Source organism: Microtus ochrogaster, chromosome 22 (genome assembly GCF_000317375.1).
Source record: "Microtus ochrogaster isolate Prairie Vole_2 chromosome 22, MicOch1.0, whole genome shotgun sequence".
NCBI classification, from domain to species: Eukaryota; Metazoa; Chordata; class Mammalia; order Rodentia; family Cricetidae; genus Microtus; species Microtus ochrogaster.
The window spans coordinates 34,100,390-34,122,709 of record NC_022023.1 but is presented as its reverse complement, the minus strand read 5'-3'; the positions used below and the strand labels follow the sequence as shown (position 1 = coordinate 34,122,709).

The following is a 22,320-nucleotide window of genomic DNA, read 5'->3' as shown; positions in this document are numbered from 1 at the left end:
GACCAGGCTGGTCTCGAACTCACAGAGATCCGCCTGTCTCTGCCTCCCGAGTGCTGGGATTAAAGGCATGCGCCACCACCGCCCGGCTATCTTTTTGTGTTTTCATGTAAGGGTATTTCACTGTGTTGGTTTCCATTCCGTGTAGGGTGCATTTAATTTGGTGCAGTGTCTCAGGAGGTTCCCTGAAGCTGGTACAGCCCCCACATACTGCCCTCATGGTGATGGTTTCTTCCAGACAAAGCTGTCTGTATTGGGCCTTGAGCAGAGTCCCCCACAGCCCCCAGTAGCTTCTCTTTCAACGAGTGCTCATCTTAAATCTATCTCCCCAGTGCCACCCTGGCTCAGGGACCTGACTGAGTTCACAGGAGATGCGAACTCTCTCCGCTTGGCTGAAACTTGCAAGTCAGGGCCTCTAGGACATGGTGGGGATCAGTATGCATTGGCCTGCGGTGGATGCTGCTAAGGTGTGTTTACTGTGCAGAGACAACCCCAAGTGACTTCTGCAATGGACTCAGATGGTAAGGGCCATTTCCCTGGATCAGCCTATGAACCTCATTCAAGTGGATTCTAGAAACAGGAGATGGGGGAGCCCATGCTTGGTAGACGTTTGTTTATCTGGTCAACCTGCTACAAGTCAAAGTCATGTAGGAAATGGGGGACATCAATGAAGTGAATGCTTCCAGCTGATTGGCTTATGTAGCAATTTCTTGATTGATGATTGACAGGGAGGGTCTAGCTATTGTGGGTGGTGCCATCCCTGGGCTGCTGGTCCTGGGTTCTAAAAGAAAGCAGGCTGAACAAGCCAAGGGGAGCAAGCCAGCGTCTGCACGGGCTCCCTCCTCCAGGTTCCTGCCCTGTGAGTTCCTGTCCTGACTTCCGTCAGTGACAACTGGTGTGACTGCAGAGCTGTAAGGGGAAATAAACCCTTTCCTGCTCACACTTTAGTCATGATGTTTACTACGTCAACAGAAAGCCATTGAGATCAGAAATTAGACAGCCGGTGTGGACATGTAACTTAGCTCTTACACACGAAGTTGATTCCTGGGCGTGGCCACTGCGGATGATCCAGGACTGATAGAAGACTTTTAAAGAAAGAAGAAAGTTCCCAAATACTGTGCTCACTCCTGAGACTTAGGCTTATAAATATACTTTTTTTTTTTTGATTTTTCGAGACAGGGTTTCTCCGTAGCTTTTGGTTCCTGTCCTGGAACTAACTTTTGTAGACCAGGCTGGTATCGAACTCACAGAGATCTGCCTGCCTCTGCCTCCCGAGTGCTGGGATTAAAGGCGTGCGCCGCCACCGCCCGGCTTGTACACTGTATGTTTGCGCATGTGTGTACATGTCTATGTTTGCACGTGTGTACATGTGTATGCTTGTGCATGTGTGTGCATGTGTATGTTTGCACATATGTATAAACTGTGTTTGCACATGTGTGTACACTTTATGCTTGTGCATGTGTGTACATGTGTATGTTTGCACATATGTATAAACTGTATGTTTGCACATGTGTGTACACTTTATGCTTGTGCATGTGTGTACATGTGTATGTTTGCACATGTGTGTACATGTGTAGGTGGCATCCAGACATTCTTACCAGGTGTGTTCCTCAACACATAAGCACCTTCACTTTATATTTATATTTATGTGTGCCTGTGCTTATATGTGTGTGTGCCTGCATACATGCATGTGAGCACACATGTGTACAGGTACACACTGAGGCCTGGAGCTGGAGTTACAGGCAGTGTGAACTACCTGTTGTGGGCGCAGGAACTGAAGTCAGGTCCTCTGCAGGAGCAGCCACTGCTCTTAACCATTGAGCCGTCTCTCCAGCCATTCCTCTTTCTATTTTTCTTTTTTAAGTTTTTCGAGACAGGGTTTCTCTATGTGGCTCTAGCTGTCTTGGAACTCACTCTGTAGACCAGGCTGGCCTGGAACTCAGAGTTACGCCTGCCTCTGCCTCCAAGTGCTGGAGTTAAGGGCATGCACCACCACCGCCCAGCTGCCATTCCTCTTTTTTTTTTTTTTTGCTTTTTCGAGACAGGGTTTCTCTGTGGCTTTGGAGCCTGTTCTGGAACTAGCTCTGTAGACCAGGCTGGTCTCGAACTCACAGAGATCCACCTGCCTCTGCCTCTGCCTCCCGAGTGCTGGGATTAAAGGCGTGCGCCACCACCGCCCAGCTGCCATTCCTCTTTTTAAAAAAGAATTTAAGTTCCAGCACTCAGGATGCAGGGGCAGGTGGAGCTCAGTATGTTTCTTGTCAGCCTGGTCTACATACTAAGACCTCGTGTGAAAAAAAGAATCATTATTTTTATTTTTCCATCTTATTTTGGGAGGCAGGGACTCTCATGAACTTAGAGCTCCCCAGATCAGCTGTACTGGCCTTCTCTGCTCAACTCCAAGCCAAGAGCTACAGAATCAGAAAAAGTAAGTGGGGGCTGGCGAGATGGCTCAGTGGTTAAGAGCACTGACTGCTCTTCCAGAGGTCCTGAGTTCAATTCCCAGCAACCACATGATGGCCCACAGACATCTGTGATGAGATCTGGTGCCCCCTTCTGGTGTGCAGGAAGGAATGTTGTATACATAATAAATAAATAAATCTTTAAAAAAAAAAAGGAAAAAGTAAGTGGTCTGGGTGGAGCCCCTGCTTAGAATCCCCCAGTGAGGGACTGGGGGCATGGTCAGGATGGAGCCCAGCCTAGAATCCCCCAGTGATGGGCTGGGGGCGTGGTCAGGATGGAGCCCCACCTCATATATGTGATCTGTTGACAACAGATCTGTTGCCTGTCTTATGATCCCAGGAATTTTACAGATGGGGAAACTGAGACACAGTGCATCTAGCCACACTGAGTCTTGGCCTGTCCACATGGACCTGTGGGCTCTGTGAGTGCATGTGCATACATGCATGTGTGTGTGTGTGGCCAGCCAGGCAGGTAGTCTTGATTTGCAAGGAGGCTTCTAAGGAGACCCAGTCCCTACGGTGAATGGGGCGGTAAGGCTGCCTGGCAATTATCTCTGAGCCAGGTTTCCATTCCTGAAGACTGCTCCCCTCCCACACTTGTACTGGCCAGGGGCCAGCTACTGACCTCAGGCACAGAGTCCCCTGGGCCTGGGCAATCAATTAGTGCTGGTCCTGGTGTCTGAGGAAAAAGCTGCCAGGAAGAGGTGAGGGCAGCGCCTGGGGTGCAGCACCTTCGACTGCCTGTGAGGCCAGGCCAGTGCTGCCTGCCCTCTGCAGCATCAGGGCTCAGAAGCATGTACTGAGCACCAACTGTATGCAGCATAGCAGTCCTGGCCAGTCTTATCCAGCTCTGTCCCTCCAGGCTTCCAGTGACAGATGGCGGGGACAGAAGCGTTCCAAGTTTCCTCTGTGAGTGACCAGGGCTGTGGTTTGATATCTGGGCAGCAACCGGTTGGGGAAGAAGCATAGGGGTGGGCCCTCTGGAGAAGGGACCAGACACGTGGCTCACTTGGTGGCCATGCATTCAGGAGGGTCTGAGTTCAATCTTGAGACCACACAAATCTATGACCATTTCCTTTCTGTGCAAATGACACTCGCAGATGTCACAAAATGACAAGCCATTCATCTGTCACAAAGATAGACGGTGTCACCCAGGATCCTCAGAGGGTGCCAGGGGGGTACAGATTCTAGGCTGTACTGTGAGATCTTTTGATAACTGGCATCGTCACCATCTGGCTGGTCCAAGCTGGATCATCCCAGACGTGGAGTTGAGACCTCCACACACGTTTGAGCTGAGACAAGCAAGCTGCATTCAGATGTTAAAACCCAGGGCACACTGTTTCTCTTGGATGTACGGTACATGATTCCTGCACCCTGAAATAGCACTCCTCCAGTGTCTGAGTCCCCAGGGTTGACTGCTTGAGAGTCTCAGACCTAAACTTGCTGCCAGCCTGTTTCTCTGTGGCCACATCTAAGACATAGACCTCGCAAGGCCACTGGGTGGGCAGGAAAGGCAGCCACAGGAAACCTGGGTAGGCCACAGGCCATCAGATGTGAGCGGTGATTTCACACAGGGATCGCACATGGGGGCCTGGTCATTGGAGGGATTTATGTAGTCAGTCTTCGGGAACCAAAGTCGGAGCTGATGAGCTCTGAGAGATAAAGGTCTCTGCCTGGGAGGTTGGAAGTGAGAAGCCGCAAAATCCTTCCCAAGAGGTGGTATGTGGGGGCCAGAGCAGGGAAGCTGGGTCTGGCCAAAGAGAGGCAGAGGCAGGTGGATCTCTGAGTTCAAGGCCAGTCTGGTCTACAGCATGAGTTCTAGCACAGCCAGGGCTACACAGAGAAACCCTGTCTAAAAAACTCAAAAAACAAACAAACAAAGCAAAACAAAAATGTCAAAAGCAAACTCTCCCCCACCCCCTGCAGGGATCAGACCCTGCTCTCCTCTTTCAACACCGGCCACAGGTCAGCCTGCCTGCTTCTCCCACAGGCCAGGCTCCATCTTGCCCTAGGAGGCGGAAGCTGGAGTGGCTGGAGGTGGAACAGGGGAGCTGGCGAGAGATGGAGCCTCACCAGGCTGCCAAGCCAGAGGGCAGAGCGTTTCAGCCGCCTTCCGCTCTATCAGGTAACGGGGCGTGGATCACTTGGGGGGAGCAGTGGGAATCTGGGTGCAGGTTGAAATGGAATGAGTCATCTGAGTGAGGGAAAATGATGATGGGGGAGAGGAGATCAGCTAGAGAGAGACTTACAGACCCACTAGAGTGGCTTGTCCGGCAGCTGTGGGTATGGAGGGTCAAACGTACAGACGTTGGGCTTCAGGGGAGCCCCTGATTGAAGGAGGAGCCGTGACAAATGGACAGAATCATCAGATTCTTTACATTACATCTTTACCAAGAAACAATTTTGCCAAAATCCCCCTTTCATATGCAATGGCAGCATAGTGTTCCCCAGAGCACAGTTCTCCACACATCTGTCCCTGGGTAGTCAGGCTGTCTGTAGCCTCAGCTCCTCACTCCACAGAGGGTCAAACATCCTCGAAAGTGGCAGCTTCTAGGCAGGATGCAGGCAGAAGCTAGAAGGCTCTAAGAGTCCCCACCTCCTGGGGTCTCTGCAAAAATCACTGCAACTGAGACGGGGTCCAGGAGGCTGAGGACCCTGGAGAGGAGAATGGGGAGCGTGTGTTCAGTGTCTTGGTGTAGGGCGACACATTCCGCCCAACTCTAGGGACTCTTTCCTCAAGGATTTCCTCAGGATTTAAGACAAGATGGACGGCAAAGACTGGGAGGGACTCCGACTCAGGATGAAGGCCCACCCTGGTGCCAGCTGCATGGGGACAGAGCTATCAGAGGCAGGGCAGGGAGACAGAGTGCCGGGGTGGTCCTGGGCTGATCCCCACCTCCATCCCGTCGCCCCTTCCACCCCCATTGTCACCACCTTCCCAGCTCCTCTCCCCACTGCCTGAGATGCAGAATAGAATTGTGTTTTTATAACTTCTCTTCCCCCAGTGCAGACTCCATGTGCAGAGTTATATTTAAAAAACAGAGAGTGGCGGAGAGCTGCTGAGGCTCACAGCCGCACCCTTGGTGAAATAGGGGGAAAAACCAGGTATCTCTTCCCTCCGGGAGGCCAGAGGGTGGCATTCGGGCTCAGAGGTGACAGGACCTGGGGCATTCACGTGTAGACTTTTAGCAGCTCCCAAAGCCTGTCCCTTGTCACAGCAAAGCTGGGGGGAGGGGCGTGAGTGGCTGGAACCATTGATTACATGATTCGGTGAGATAGTCACTGACATCACTAACATTGTCCTTGCTGCCTGGCCGGACAGGTGTGCCACTCAGCATGGTGAGTCTCAGTGGACTTCCACGGTCTGGACACTGGGTTAGGAACATCTATGTCCCAGATCGTCACCTCCCGAGGGCGTCCTTACTCCCATGCCTAGCGAACAGTTAACACATGGTCAGAGCCAAGCCCTTCAGAACCTCAGAACTGAGCCCTTCTCCAGAAAGACCTCCCTGATCCCACCCTGATAATGGCCCAAGGGGCTGGGGGCGTGGTCAGGGGTGGAGTCCCTCCTAGAATCCCCCAGTGAGGGCCTGGGGTGTGGTCAGGGTGGAGCCCCGCCTAGAATCCCCCAGTGAGGGCCCAGGGTGTGGTCACTTGAACAGAGTCCTGGGACTCACTATGTAGCCCTGGACGTCCTTAAACCCTCTTACCTCTGACTCCCAAGTGCTGGGGTGACAGGTGTACACTTCTACACCTGGTTTATCTGGTGCTGGGGACAGCACCCAGGACCTATTGTGGTCTAAGAAACCCAGCCCAACTCCCAAAGTATTCACTGATTTGACCTTTGAAATGGTGATAGGCATTTGAGAAAGGTTATCTGCTTTGCAGAGGGGAAACTGAGGCCTGGCAAAAAAGAATTCTGCGTGACTTAAACCCAGGAGGTCAGACAAGGTTTTCTCCCAGGCAAACCACTGAGAAGACAGTGCCCTCCCCCCCCATCCCCACACACACCCTCCGCAGCTTGGGCAGTAGTTTCCTGCTCCTTCCTCAATGAGGGACCAGTGCTGCAGGCACAGGGAACAGCAGGCATGTACAAAGGCCCTGGGGCAGACAGAGGGCACAGCCCACAAGGACAGTCCTGGAGCAGGGCAAAGCCTGGTGCAGGGGAAGTGGGAGAGGCAGGCGGGGGGGGCCTGGTGGGCTGCAAGGAAGACTTGGGTTTTGTTTTGGGACAGGCTCTACATCGCTCTGGCTGTCCTGGAACTGGCTGGCCTTGAACTCACAGCAGCACCCTCCTGCCCTCTCCTCCCAGTGCTGTTTGCTTGAGTGAGGAGGAGGTGAGCCTGCAGTGGATGAGCTGAACGTAGGTGTGCACAGGGTAGACCCAGCCCTGCCTGTGTGCATCTCAGAGGAGGCAAACGCCATCTCTGGGCTCGTTCTCCATACTGGCTGGGTGGATACCATCACAGCGAGACTCCTCAGGCCACACAGGCACCAAGGCCAAACATTAGCTAATGTTTATTGCCCCAGATTCTGAGCAGTGTGGGGCCGCTGGATGACCCCCTTATCAGGTTGCCCTGTTGTTTACACACACATCGCTGAGGTGAGAAGATGAGGCCAGCAGCAGCCCTGGAGATGTCACCTATGACTGCAGCTTGCACACAGCTTCCTTTCTTTATGCCTGCTGAGATCCAGGAGTAAACACAGGACCCAGGCTTCATCTGGGTCCTCACAGTGACACCCAGGACCTCTGAGTACACGGTGACAGTGACCCTGGTACCCAGATTAGGAGAGGGCGGGGGGATGCAGGAGTGAGGGATGTGGTGGGTGCTGTGGTCCCGCCTGCTGGCTCATTCTGGACGGAAACCCCATTTGACTGGCTGAGAAGCATTTAGTGAGCGCCTACTGTGTGCCAAACCAACAGGGACATAGGAGAGTGGTCAAGCTGTGTCCCCTACAGACTGATTCCAGAAGCTGAGACAGGGGGATGATGAATTTGACACTATATGGGGTTGAAGTCACAGGATGAATGGGGTATAACGGGTGAGGTGGTGTGATAACTCCCATCTCAGCACTGGAGAATTGAAGCAGGAGTTCAAGGTCATCCTCAGCTACACAGCAAGTGTGAGGCCAGTCCGGACTACAGAGACCCTGTCAAAGAAGGAAGGAAGGAGGGATGAGGGAGGGAGGGAAGGCGGGAGGGAGGGAGATACACACAAAGGTGACAATTTTGATTGTTTTATTTTATTCATTTTTTTGTTTTATTTTATTTTATTTTATTTTTGAGATGGGATCTCACGTAGCCCAGGTTAGCTACCACTTCGCTATATATTGAAGACGTTGAACTCCTGCCTCCACCTCCCCAGAGCCTGATGACAGGCGCTGGGGTTGGAACCCAGGGCCTGTGCATGCCCTGCCCTCACTGTCCACTGAGCCCATTCCTGCCCTATTTGAAAAGTCTCAGGAATCGCGGCCCTTGATCTTGTCCAGTCCAAGGTGGTAGGGAGTCAGCACCCTCAGAGATAGAAGCCTGGATAGCACCCTCAGACATGTACACCCCACTTTCTGCTCACACCTGTCATTTTACTGTCAGCCATCTCCTCCCACACGCAGCCCGCGGACTGGTGGCTGCACTCCTGCAGGCTGGTGGTGCGGCCAGCAGGGAAGACAGCCTCACCCGAGACCCTAGGGAGGGAACAGGAGCCCCGTGCAGTGTACCGGGAACCCGCTGATCAGGCCCACAGTAGGAGACCCCATCAAGGTTCCCCTCTTGCTCCCCACCCCTCCTTTGTAGGTCGTCCCTAGTGCCTGGAGACAGATGGATCCTGCTGTGTGGGTGTCACTCGCAGAGCCAGACAGGCTGAGGAGTGAGGGAGTTCTGAGAACCAGGGACTACACCCCAGTGTAGCATCCCAACATAGGGGGACCTTAGCGGGCAGTGCCGACCGAGCCCCTGCCTCACATGCTGTCCCAACCTCGTCCCCGCTCTGTCTCATCTCTCAAGCCCCAGGAGAGGTTCAGGGAAAGGGGTCGCTCGATCGGGGTCACACAGCCAGGAGGGGTGCAAGGCGGCCTGTCGGGATGCTGGGGAGCTGCTGGTGTGGCGTCTCGAGACACTTGGCTCGCGACCCTTCTTCCCCGTGCAGGCCCCGCCCACCCTGGTGCCGGGAGCTCCGGGACGTGTGCAGAGCGCGCCTCCTGCCGGGCGGCTGGAATCTCTGCAGCCCTGACCCGGGACCAGGACCCAGGAGAGATATCCTGGCGTGCAGCTCCGAGCTATGGTGGACCCCCTCCTCCTGAGCTAATCTTTTCATCTATATGCTCCCCGTTCCAAGCTGAGCCCGGATCCCTTCTGAATTCCCAACTTTCTATCTCTGCGCTCTGAAGCTCCGTCCCCATTCAACACTAATTCCATCCTCTTCCCAGTCAACTGCGCCCACCACCCTATTTCCTGGCTCTGTGGCTCTGATTACAGCAAGGAACCCCGAACTCCTGGGAGTGGAACCCTACGGGGAGTGTCCTTCTGTGTCTGGCTCAAGTCGGTGAGTATCATCCGTGGTAGAGCAGGTGTCTGAATAACGTCCCTTCTACACGTGGAGCACAGCTCATCTACCTCTGACTGAGGGACACTAACGTTGCCTCCATCCTTTGGCTCCTGTGAATAATTGAATTAAAACTGCCGTACACACACACCAGAATCTGTGTTTCCTACCTGAATGTACCTACGTGGGGAATGCCTGGCGGCCATAGTGATCTTCCGTAAACTTAAGAAATTTCAAACTGTTTCCTGAAGGCTGTCGCCATTTTACACCTCCCCCCAGGGGCGTCCTCATCCTCATGGACGATTTGTAAGATGATGATGATGATGATGATGATGATGATGATGATGGTTACTAAACTGGATATGGACCTGGGGGTTCTTGCACACTGGGCAGACACTCCACCCCTGAGCCGCCAATACCCTCCGCCCTTCACTTGGGGATTCGAGGTGGGGACTCCACCTCTGACCATGCCCCAGCGCCTCATTTGCTCCACTTGAGCCACACCCCCAGCCAACACAGCCGGGTTTGAGCCCGACTTCCGTCACACCCAGACTGTCTGTGGGTTTTCCAGACTGAGACTTGCTAAATCACGGCTCTCTGGCAACCAGGTGCCAAAAAAACTGCTTCAATGACCACCCCCGCACTAGCTGCCCTGGTTAGTACTTGGAGGTCTGGGCTATGAAAATCTAGAGCAAGCTGGGCTGTAGTGGATGGAACACGCCTTTAATCACAGCACCCGGAAGGCAGAGACAGGCGGATCTCCGTGAGTTCGAGGCCAGCCTGGTCTACAGAGCTAGTTCCAGGACAGGCTCCAAAGCTACAGAGAAACCATGTCTCGCAAGAATAAGAAAGAAAGAAAGAAAGAAAGAAAGAAAGAAAGAAAGAAAGAAAGAAAGAAAGAAAGAAAGAAAGGAAGAAAGAAAGAGAAAAAGGAAAGAAAGAAAAGAAAATCTGAGCAGTGGTCTCTACTGGGTACACTGAGCGTATTTGGGGTTGTCTGTGGCTGCCGCACAGTGGGAGCTCCCGACAGGGAGTGAGTGAAGGCGGTGAACGATGCTCGACGTCCCTGTACAGCCCCCTGCAGAGCCTGGATGGCTACTGAAAACAAGTTCTTGGCCCCACACATTGGAGAGCACAGACAATCTGAAATCAGGGGGGGGGCACTTGGGTCAGTGCTGCTCCAGGCAAGTCGCTTGCCCTCTCTGGACCTCGGTTTCTATCTCTCATAATATAAAGACTGGATTTATTTTTGGGTCTTAAGGCCCGTGCCAGGGGAGGTCAGGATGCAGACAGCAAGCATCTACGAGGCTTCCTGGAGAGGGCGATGGCGCTGAGACCTTTCCAGTGCTGACTGGGCCGTCCAGGCACAGGAAGTGCAGACGGGGGATGCGGATTTGGGGGGAGGGTGGGAGGTGATGAGGGTGTGGGAGCCACTCCCAGGTTGAGTTCCCAGGACTCACAGCTGTGTCCTCCAGGGAGGCTACCAGGAGCGAGACTATTGGAGTGTCCCCCTTACCCCAGCGACACCCACCGAAGGGGGTTCTTCACTAGACTCGTGAATCCCAAAGATGTCCCAAGACAAATGTCGGGCTTCATTTGTCACTGGGGTCCCAGGTGGCATCCTAACTACTCAGTGGGTAAACTGAGACCAGCCCGGAAGGGTCCATGTGTTTTTTGGTGCCTCGCGGGAGCGCGTCTCTATGCTGTGTCCGGTAGGATCTCTGGCTGGGTGCACACGTACCCCATTTTTCTCTGCCTGAGTCTCCTTCCTCTCACCCCCCCCCCCCCCCCCCCCCCCCCCGGAACTCCCCTGCGCCGCCCTCGCCTCGGCGTCCGGTGTCCGGTGCTGCTGCTGCTGCTGCGCTATTCCGGAGGAATCCCCCAGCCACAGGCCACGCCCCCGCCACGCCCCCCACCTCCGCGGCCGAGGCCTGCCCTGCTGCCACTGGCCCCTTCGTACACCGCCCGTGCGCTCCTATTCGCTGAGCCAGTGAGAGTCTGCAGGGGCGTGGCTTGTTCTGTGCGGGGGCGTGTCTATACCAGGGGGCGTGGCCCCTGCCCAGCAGCCAGCTCGGGTCGGTCGACCAGCGGTTCCCGCCCCACAGAGGCGCCTGCACAAAAGTGACAGCCAGACGGATCCTGAGAAGCAGGTGAGCGATCCGGGTCCCCGCACCCGTCCATCCTGGGTCCTTGCTGTCCCCTCTTATCCCCAAACTGTCCTAGGTGCATCCCGGCCTCAGTTTCCCTCTATACCTGTGCCTGGCTGTGTGAGCAGGCTGTTGTGGGCTGCTGTAATGGTCCTAGTATCCCTTCTCAAGGGGACATGGTGGACCTCGCCCTGTACAGGTGTGCAGCCCGACTCCAGAACGGCCTGGGTATTCCCGGCGGTGGCCGGCCAGACCCCACTGTGGCTCAGGCTGGTACAGGGACCCCACCTGAACCCCCGTCATCCAGACTAGGAGCTTCCCGTTGCCCTGAGCCCTGGGACTCTGTTTTACCAGCTGGGAACTGGAGCAATCCCCGTCATATAATTGGCAGGTGACTTGACCCAGGTCTGTAACCTCCTGGCTCTTCCAGTGGTAGCCTGGAGGGTAAACTGAGGCTCAGAAAGTAGCCTGTGGTTGACCAGGGATGTGTAGACAGAGGGAACCTGAATGTGGCTTTTTACCTTTTTGAGCGGCCAGTCTGGAGCAGGACAGGGTGAGGGCCAAACTGTATGCAGGCTCCTGAGACACTTCCCCCGCTCCAGGCTGCGGAGCCTCTGGAAGCCTGCCTAGGGGTCAGAACATGGCTCACACAAACCTGACTTCCCTGAACAAGTAACTTAATTATAAGCCTCAGTTTCCCTGTCTGTGACTTGAGATAGTTGTTTCATGACTCCCTGGGACTAAAGGCTTCTGGGAGGATTAAAGCAAAGACAAAACCCACGGAGGCAGAGCCAAGGTGGGCTACACAGGGAGGCCACATCTAAAACCAAGTGGAGACTGGCGTGTGGCCTGGTGGGTGGAGTGTTCTACTGAGCAGGAGGCCCTGGGTACCAGCCCCACGGCCACATGAACCAAGGTTTGGGGTGCGTGGCTTTCGTCCTAGCTCTTGGAACAGAGGCAGGTGAATGTCTGTGAGTTTGAGGCCAGGCCTGCACAGTGAGTTTCAGGCTAGTCATGACTGTGAAGTGAGACCTTGTGATAACAACAAACAAAGAAAAACAGGAATGTGGGCTTTGTGTGCCAAACTTCCTGTTTTCCCATCCTGGGATTTGAGAGTGGCTGCCCCTTCCCCACACGGACCATCCAGTCTCGGGACCTTTGCTCATACCTGCTACAGCCACAGCCGAGCAACACAGGCGCCAATTTTGAAACATAACAAGTTCCTGGTCTGGGCCGCACCTAGGACGTGGGTGACTGGGAGGGATGGGGCGGGGCCGTGGGGACTATCACAGAACAAAGAACATTGGCACCGAACACCTGTGCTGGGCCAGGGCTGGATCCTGAGGGGACAGGGACACGGGACGCTTGTGTTCAGTTTACCCTCTGACCACTGGGCAAGTGAGGACCCAGCCCACAATGATTACCGATTTAATGATTTAGTATACTGATTCAGTATGAAATGATTACCGATTTAATGATTTAGTATATTGATTCAGTATGAGGGAATTCAGCCTACTTCAAGGCCAAATCGTCATGGCCACAGGGGTGCATGCCACTTGCTGAGTCTGGTGCCACCCAGGACTCCCTGGAGACTTGAGGAGGGTGAACTTTGATCTAGGGATTTGGTGAGTCCACTCTCCCCAGAAATTCTGCATTGTCCCACCAGGTGGTTGCTTTGAGTTCCCAAGCCTCTGTTTACCCATCTGGGACCCTCCAGAGGGTGCTCTGCAGGCTGGGGGCTTCCACAATCCTCCCCAAAGGCACCATGGAAGGGCTGATGGGGAACACAGCTTCTGGAAGATTCTCAGACTGAGTCAATAGGCCCCTCCGATTTTAGAGTGACCCTGTGTGAGATGAGCTCCTTAGGGGCTGGACTCATATCCCACTCCTGACTCGGTGTTGCTCTGAGAATATCTGTCAGCTCCCAGGCCCCTTCCTCAGTTTCTCCTTTTGTCATGACCATGAGAGGTTACTTAGTCACTTGACAAACAGTTCCTGAAAACCGAGGAGAGGTTAAGTATGGTGCCTCGTGGCACCAGAACACAGCAGTATCCAAGCTGGTCCAGTGCCCACCCTCCTCTGCCTCACAGTTGGAGCTGGACCCTGTCCTGAGAAATAACTGTAACCATAAGATAAGGAGCTGGGAGGAGCATGGAGGAGGCCCGTGGCTGCAGCAGAGGGAGAGGGAGGCAGGATTCTCAGGACTTGGGCCCCAACAGTGAGGGAGGTGGGAGCCTCTGGCATTTCGGGAATCCTGGCGAGGGTGAGAGGAAGCTGCATGGAAGCTGGGAGCCTTGGGAAATGGAGGGAGCTGGTACAGTCTGGGGACGAATGCACACACTGTCATATTTCCCTGGTTAAAACCCTGAGTGGAGGCCGAGGCGTGAGGATTGCGGTAAATCTGAAGCTAGCTTGGCCTACAGAGTGAGTCCTTATCTCAAACTCTGACCCTAAAGAAGCCCTGTCCCTGTGTGGAAGCTGAAGCAGGGGTCCATGCCCCTGTGGCTCTGTGACAGTCTCTTTTTTTTTTTTTTTTTTTTTTTTTTTTTTTTTTTTTTTTTTTTTTTTTGGTTTTTCGAGACAGGGTTTCTCTGTGGCTTTGGAGCCTGTCCTGGAACTAGCTCTGTAGACCAGGCTGGTCTCGAACTCACAGAGATCCACCTGCCTCTGCCTCCCGAGTGCTGGGATTAAAGGCGTGCGCCACCATCGCCCGGCCTGTAACAGTCTCTTGAAAGTATATTAATTTATTCTTTTTTGTGCATGTGGAGTAGACAAATGGCTGTCCTTCACTGAGTGGGTCCTGGGCTCAAACTCAGGTTGTCTGACTTGACAGAAAGCACCTTTACCTGCTGAGCCACGTTGCTGGCCCTCAACCCCCATTTCTTCAGGACATGTCTTGCCTCTCAGGTCTCCCCTACCCATTCTTGGGGTGGCATCATTGTGGGGACCCTGTTTGAGAACCCCCAGTGTCTTCCCCACCAGGGAAGCTTCCTCCTCCCAGGCCTGATGCTAAGGGTGCTGTTTGCAGGTGGAGTCCCCAACAGGTGACAATGCTTCGGGATAGACTGGGGGGCCTGGGTGACATGGGGCCTCGTCCCAGCCACCCTGGGGCAGTCAGCGAGGGCGGAGAAAGAGAATGGCGGGCTTGGTGACATCAATTATTGATGAGCTGCGTGTGGGACATAAAGAATTCATGAGACCGGGGGCTGCCCAGGGGCGGGCGGCAGCGTCGGTCTTACGAGAGCTGCTGCTGGGTTTTGGGAATTCTGCCATCTGGTTGTTAAGCCCAGATTAAAAGTCAAGGAGTGAGCGCTTCCAGCTAAGTAAATCGTGTTGTATTTATTATTTATTACATTTATTTACAGTGTGTGTGTAAGCCAGGGCGCATGGGTTGGAGGTCAGATGATAATTCATGGGAGTGGATTCTCTTACCACGGTGTAGGTCTCAGAGATCGAACTCAGGCTGTCGGACTTGGTGGCAAGCACCCTTATCCACTGCCATGTTGACAGAATGCAAACCAGATCATAAGTAAAGTTGTCAGGTGGTGGCACCCTCTGTCAGCCGAGCTAGAGAGGCAGAGGCAGGAGGACCAGGAGTTCAAGGTCAGCTTTATATAGTGAGGGGATAGCCTGGGCTAAATATGAGATAAAAATATAAGTGCACCTTATGGAATGCAGATGCTATTTCTGTACTGGAGAAGTTTCACCCCAGCCCCTGGCATCTATACCCAAAGAATCTGGAACATTTTGGTGGAAGCTCCACCCCAAGCCCTCTCTCCCATATCTCTCTCCAAACCCTACTACATCTCAGAAAGCCTGCCAAATGATGACCCCTCCCTCAGAGATGCTCAAGGTCACTCCCACAGGGCATTTAAACTGCCCCCCCCCAAACAGACACGTGGTTTTCCGGTCTTTCTTTTCTGTCTCCTCCCTGGGAGGCTGGAAAATCATCCGGGAGCATTGTATCTATATTTCGGGTTGATTTGGTATGATTGGATTGCTGCTTCGGTGGAGAGGCTCACGGGGTGCAGAAACTTTTCAGTTTTAATAAAGCTCTTAAGATTGATGGTGACAGTTCCCACCCATGATAAACCCCAATAAAAACACAGGAAAAACCAAAACAAAAACAAAACAAGGATTCAAAGGTCAGGTTGGGTGTGATGGTGCACGCCTTTGATCCCAGCACTCGGGGGGACAGAGGCAGGGGAATCTCTCTAAGTCTGAGGTCAGCCTGCCTGGTGTACATAGAGAGACCCTGTCTCAAAACAAAACAAGGGGTGAGGAGAGAGAAGCAAAAGCAAAAGCAAATGCAAGGGCGGAGAGAGGCCTGGCACGTGAAGTGTTTGCTGTCTAAGCATGAAGACCTGAGTTCGAAACTCGGGAATCCTACAGAGAAGCCAGGACTGAGGGCGGGCAAATGTGATCTCATGATAGGGGTGGGGACAGGAGTGTCCTTGGGGCTTGGTGGCCAGGCCTGGCTTCTGGGCTGGGTGCACAGTAGAGGTCGTCAGTCCCCAGCACCACACACAGTGACTGCCAGCGTAGACACCCCATGGCCTGGGTGTGGTCTGTGTCCATGTTTGTCCTGAGTCTGTTGGAAATGGCACAGGGGCTCCCCAGCTTCATGTGTCTCCTGTGGCCACTGTGGCTGCAAGGACCCCACAAGGATCCTCAGACCTTTGCAGAAGCTTGGCTTGGTTACTGTGTGGCCGGCTGTGGCCACCATGGAGACGGGGCCTGGGGACTGGGGAGGGAAATGGTGTCAGCTGTGCCCAGGAACAAGGGCCCATGCAGCTGCACCCACCTCTGGGTATGCAAAGGATCGATCGCCTGTGAGGTATGCGAGGAGACGTCACTTACACAAGCAAGTCAGGGCGGTGAGCGAGGAATGTCAGGCGCCGCAAGCTAGTCGGGGGGGTCTGAGAAAGGGGTGAGGCATGAGGAGGGGGGGGTGTCTCGGCATTTGGGGCTTGGGGATGTCGCTGTGTAGCCCAGGGTGTCCTGGAACTCACTCTGTAGCCCAGGCTGGCCTCCACAGACATCCTCCTGCTGGGGTGGGAGGGACCACGCTCACTTGCTCTCCAACTGCTTGGCCTCAGGGCTGCCATCCTGGGAGCCAGAGGGCATTCAAGGAGGTTCTGAGGTTGGGGTGTGAGTGGCACCTGCGGGCGAATGTCACAAGGACGGCACAGATCACATTTGTTTGTTCATTAGAACTTGATGTGACAGGAACTATTTCGTGAGGCCCAGGGGGCTCCATGGTGCACACTCTGGCTCCAGGGGTCATCCTGGCAAGGCTGCCAGTGTGCCTCTGTGGAGAGTGGAGTCCAGGTGCCCCCAGCTGTTGCGGCTTGTCCTCTGAGGCTCCCTGAGGGCCAGTGAGCCAGGATCCCCATTGTGGGCTTACAGCAGGGTCATCCCACCTGGGGTTTGTTTCCTCTTGTTTTTTTTTTCCGAGACAGGGTTTCTCTGAGTGTCCTCTATAGCCTAGGCTGGCCTCAAATTCATAGAGATCCGCCTTCCTCTGCCTCCAGAGTGCCAGAATTAAAGGTGTGTGTCACCATTGCCCAGCTTTCCACACTGGTTTTTCTGTCAGGACTTGAGAACTCAGGTCCATATGTTTACAGCAAGACTTTACTCGCTCGGCAGTCTCTGAGGACACTTGACCAGGTGTAGCGATGTCCCAAGGCCCCAAGGCTACCAAGATACCTGGGAAGTGATGTGGGTGCTCTAGGCCAACCTTGGGCTCCCCGGACTGTGCTTGGGTGGGCCAAGGGGAGAAATGGGTATGGGAGACACATGTGGGTCACCCTGGTTTGAACCTCCCAGTCACTGGGGTCCACCTGTCTTTCCACACCTCTCTCTCCAGAGTTCTCCACAGACCACTTAGCATTCAGGAATAGATTAATCACTGCAAACACATTTACTGAGCACCAGCTGTATGTCCCGTGCTCCCCGCCAAGACCTGCCTCCCATCCCTCCATCCTCTCCCCTCCCTCCTGTACCCACAGATCAGAGCTGTGCCACCCCCAGCACCATGTCCAGCAGGCATGGCAGCACACACCTTTCATTCCATCACTCAGGAGGCGGAGGCAGGATCAGGTCAGCCTGATTCAAAAAACAAAACCCAAAGACAAGCAACCAAAAAACTGGGGGAAAAGAACTACCAGGAAGTGGGTCAAGGAAGTGCTCCTGAGCCTGGAGCTTTACACTCAGAAAGGCCTCTGGCTTCCAGAAGTCACCGCAGTCATGCAAAGGCCCTGTGGCTTGGCCTCGTTGCAGGGGCCAGGTTGATCTCTGAGTTCAGAGCCAGACACCAGGCTACATCTGTCCCCACCCAAAGGGAAGGTCCCACCTAAGCCAAGGTCCCCAGCAGGGAGCCTGGCGCTCGGAGGAATATCAGGAGCTGTTGTGCAGTGCCAGGAGCTGCAGGAACTGATGGGGTTCAGAGCACAAAGCTCAAGTAGGGCTTGGCAGCAGATGAGAAGTCTAAGGTCGGCAGACAGTGGCAGCAGCCAGCTTTAACCCCAGCACTCAGGAGGCAGAGGCAGGAGGACCCAGCTGAGTTCCAGGATAGCCTGGGCTACGCATAGAGACCTTGTCTCAAACATCACAAAAACTTTAAAAACCCATCAAGACTAAGATGCAGTCCAGGGCCCAGGACTTAGGCTGTTGTCCCGCAGGGAGAGGAGCTGTGGTGACCTGTGGTGACCTGTGGTGAACTGTGTGGCCCTGCCCTGGGTCCTTTGCGCATGCACCTCCCACTACTGTCCCCTCCCTCCAACCTGTCCCTCCTGTCCTGAGGCTCCAAAGGCTGCCGACAACTGGCCTTTCTGTGGCCCTTGCTCCAAGCTTTTCCCATCCCCAGGCCCAATTTTTGCTTTTTTTCTCCCTGTTTATTGGTTTCTTACGTTTCTGTCCTCACCCTGGTTCACAAGGCCTCTTCAGGATGATTTTGGGGTTCCAGCCAGTCACAGTTGACACATGCCTGTCATCTCATAGTCGGGAGGCTGAGGCAGGATTATGACCGAGTCAAAGGTCAGACTGTATGATATGAGACCCTGACTGGAAAAAGGGGGAAAAAAGTGAAAATACATAAGAAATGAATTAAGGGGTGGAGGGGTCAACTCCAGGCACAAGAGGTCCCCAAGTCATGTATAACCAGAAGAGGGCAGAACCGGGGTGCTGGGGAGGCAGAAACAAGGCACTTCTGTGCGCTGGTGTTGGGTATACAACTGGTGCTCCATAAATACCCACGAGGCAGTTGAGTGACTGCATGAGTGTGGGGCCGAGTTCTGGAGGGTAGCCTGGGCTCTTTAACTCAAGACTTTGGTTGCTGTGGCACTTGGGAGGGGGTCAGGGACGAAGGCCACAGCACCTCATCCCTGGGAAAGTCCCTGCCATGAAGGCCTCACATGGCCACACTCAGGCCCCTTATGCAGGAAGACAGGGACATCCTGGTCGGTCAGGACAATGGGTTTCAGAACAGGAAGTGGAGGCCAGCAGCTGGCTGCCCCAGGTGGCGGCTCAATAGGAATCGGGATGGCCAGGATAGGCCACAGCTGTGCCCCCGCCAGTCTTGCGGAAGTCCGTCCACACTCTCAGCTTCACTCCTGAGCCAAGGAGTTCAATTTGGCTTTGTCCATGGGGAAAGCAAGGCCCAGAGAGGGTCAGCACTCCTCTGGAGTCACACAGCCCCCAAACCAAACAGAGACTCCAGACTTTGTTACTGAGAATTCCCCGTTGTCTAGTGTCAATTAGAAAACAGCCCTTGGGCCTTCAGTCCTGGTCTGCTGGAGGAAGCCGGCCTTGAACTTCTGAGCCCCCCCCCCAAGTGCTGGGGAGGCAGGTGTGCCATGTCTGGGGTGTGCGGTGCCTTCAGGTGTGGGGCCACAGTGGGGACTGCCCGTCCTCTCCTGCTGTGTGAGTGGACTTTGATAGGACAGATTCCACCCACCATGGTGCATTCTTTTCCGCCTGGGCCACTCAGGAGGGCTGTGCTCTTTGCAGAATGAAATTGGCCCAAGTGACGAAATGGGTTCACATGGCGGGCGCCCTGTGTCAACAGCCCTGTCTGGGCCCTGGCCAGTACACCGCGGGGGTATTGAACGCTGGGGGCAGGGAAGCTGCCCAGCCATCCTTGTGCCTCTGACCGCTAAGGCCAAGGAGAGGATGGTGAGAGTGGGGGCTGCCTGGAGTCTGGGTTCACACAAAAGCCGGCTTTGTAGGGGAATCAGGGTGAGTGGGCTGGAGGGTGGGCACTGCTGGCCTGGCCTTGAAGCATGGCCCACCAAGGCCCAAGGGCCTGGTCTCAATACAGCCTCTGTGTGTCCTCAGCACTTCCGGAGGGGCCAGGGGTCCCCAGGAACACAGCAGAAGAGGGGTCAGGCCCTGACTTCCCTCTGTGTTTCGGGGGTGGAGGGGGTGATCGCAGCCGTCCAGCCCTGTGTGGCTCAGAGGGAGCACCCAAGAGGAGTCAGGGGCTCTGGGTACTGGGAGGTGTGCAGGAGTTTATTAGGTAAGAGGCATGAGAAGTCTCAGTTGTGTTGAGTACTTCTGTTGGGGAAAATTCTAGAACTGCTTGCACCTGCTTGTCCCTTTGGTCGCTTGTCGGCTCAAATGTCTTCAACGTCCAGTGAAGAAACAGTCTCATCTGGCGAGCTGGCGAGTAGGGGTGGTGCCGAGCCTCAAGCATTCCCGGGACCTGAATGTTGTGTCTATTATCCCACAGGGCCCATGGACACCTTCAGCACGAAGAGCCTGGCCCTGCAGGCCCAGAAGAAAGTGCTCAGCAAGATGGCCTCTAAGGCCATGGTGGCCGTGTTCGCGGACGACACCAGCAGCGAGATCCTGGACCAACTGTACCAGGCCACCAAGGAGTTCACCCACAGCCGGAAGGAGGCACAGAGGGTGGTGAAGAACCTGGTGAAGGTGGCCGTGAAGCTGGCCGTGCTGCTGCGGGCTGGTCAGCTGGACGGGGACGAGCTGGCTCAGCTGCGAAGGTTCCAGGGCCGCATGCGCAGCCTGGCCATGACGGCCCTCAGCTTCCACCAGGTGGACTTCACCTTCGACCGGCGCGTGCTGGCCGCGGGGCTGCTGGAGTGCCGGGACCTGCTGCACCAGGCCACCGGCCCTCACCTCACCGCCAAGTCCCACGGCCGCATCAACCACGTCTTCGGCCACTTAGCCAACGGTGACTTCCTGGCCGCGCTGTACAGCCCGGTGGAGCCGTATCGGAGCCACCTGGGCCGCATCTGCGATGGCCTTGGAAGGATGTTGGACGAGGGCGGCATCTGACCTGGCCTGGAGACCTCTCCAGAACATCAGTGTTCATCCCAGCTTTGCTCCTTTCTACTTCCGAGAAGCTGTCTTGTAGTCCAGCCAGACCCCAGACTCTACTGATGAGGCTGACCTTGAACTGATGCTGCTCCTGCTGCCTCCTGAGTGCTGGAGTCACCGGTGTGCTCCACCATCTCATTGTTGGGCACTGTCATTCTTTCAGATAAGGTCATGGAGACTCGGGAGTAAAAAATTGTACTCCCCAAGCCCTGCTTCCTGCCCCCCCCCCAAATGTTTATTTTCGTTTCCTAACTCTCAGGGCCTCCCAATGTGACTCACTTTAGGAAATGGAGTTCAAGCCCTGGCACCAGTCTAGGGTTGAAGGGATCCCAGCCTGCCATGTGGGCTGGGGATGAGCACACTTCCGTGTTGGGATCTGGAGACTGCACCCAGCATCTAAGAGCAGGAAGAAGCTGTCCCTGAGGTGGCTCAGTGAGTCGTGACGGGAGCTCAATCCCCAAAAGCACACAGTGGAAGCAGAGAACCAGTCAGCAAGGAGCGACTGAGCTGGTGGGAAAGTTGGAGTCCTCACTGGGAGGGAGGAGCCTGGGGACCTCAGAAGCTGTCCCCAGCTTCAGCAGGGCAGGGCTGCTGGAGATACATGTCTGTGTTAAATTATAATGCCGTATTTGAGAAACAAACCCATCTTTTCTCTTTGTATGACAGCCAGGACTTGTAACCAACCCTGACCACACATGTGGGAGCATGACGTAAACCTAGCTTAACCTTATGGTCACTATGAGACAGACTTTTATCCTTGGAAAGGTGGTCAGGCTTCAGTAACGTGTGCACAGCTGAGGTGTGGGTTAGTTCTCTAGAATCCCCCAGTAAGGGGTTGGGGGGCGTGGCCAGGGTGAAGCCCTGCCTAGGATCCCCAGTGAGGACAGTGTGTCTGCACTTGCTGGGGTTGTTCAATGCTGCAGGTGTTAAGGTGATCTGGGAGATGGGGAGGACACCCAATACCCACAGCTGTGAGTATTTAGGACAAAGTTTACAACCTGTATCCTGTGGGGCCTGGTTGGGGGTCACAGAGGCTTTATTAGTGTTTCAAATGTGGCCAACACAGAGATTCTATCAACAACTACTGATTGTTAATATTTGTTGTTTTCAAAACAGCATCTTACCCTATAGCCTGGACTAGCCTCAGCGTCGCTAGAGCTGGCATCCCAGCTCCTGCCAGCTCTGGGGCCCCAGGCCACGGGGCAGCAAGGGGTCAGGTCCTGGAAGCTTCCCTCTCTCACACCAGCTCCACAGGGGAACTTGTCTCACTTTAGGCCCTGGGCCAGATCTTGAAACTGGGACACCAACATGCATGCCGCTGTACCCAGATGAAACCCTCACGCTGACCAGATGGACCAATGAGGGGAACAGACTGAGATTTGCGGGGCTGTGTTCCTAAGGGTGAGATGAAAAGGAAAGCCAGAGCAGACGAGGGACATATTCCTTTATTATTATTATTATTTTTTTTGTTTGTTTTGTTTTTTGTTTTTCGAGACAGGGTTTCTCTGTGGTTTTGGAGCCTGTCCTGGAACTAGCTCTTGTAGACCAGGCTGGTCTCGAACTCACAGAGATGCTGGGATTAAAGGCGTGCGCCACCACCGCCCGGCCTCCTTTATTATTTTGTCACTGGGTTTAGTATGCCATACGGAGCCTCGGCCATCAAGCTAACCTTATTTCCTTTTTAGGTTTAGATTCTCAGGGTGACCTGGACTTCATAATCCTGCCTCAACTGCTTGAATGTTTGGGATCACAGGCCTATGCTAGAAAAAATATTTAAAGGTGCCACCGTGTGGCTGGTGACATGGGTAGAGGTGCTTGCTGCCACACCCGCCA

The 22,320-nt window shown here is 54.5% G+C and overlaps 1 protein-coding gene across 1 annotated transcript; it reads left to right on the top strand.

Annotated features, from left to right (window-relative positions):
* Positions 1–11,134: 11,134 nt before the first annotated feature.
* Positions 11,135–20,848, top strand: Tnfaip8l1 (TNF alpha induced protein 8 like 1). The gene is made up of 2 exons (XM_005357862.3): positions 11,135–11,151; positions 19,880–20,848. Exon 2 carries the CDS (start codon positions 19,885–19,887, stop codon positions 20,443–20,445), a length of 561 nt encoding a protein of 186 aa, XP_005357919.1. The 5' UTR covers positions 11,135–11,151; positions 19,880–19,884; the 3' UTR covers positions 20,446–20,848.
* The last annotated feature ends 1,472 nt before the right edge of the window (positions 20,849–22,320 follow it).

Coding starts and splice junctions, on each gene's coding strand:
- Tnfaip8l1 (XM_005357862.3), top strand. CDS start 19,885: ATGGACACCTTCAGCACGAAGAGCCTGGCCCTGCAGGCCCAGAAGAAA.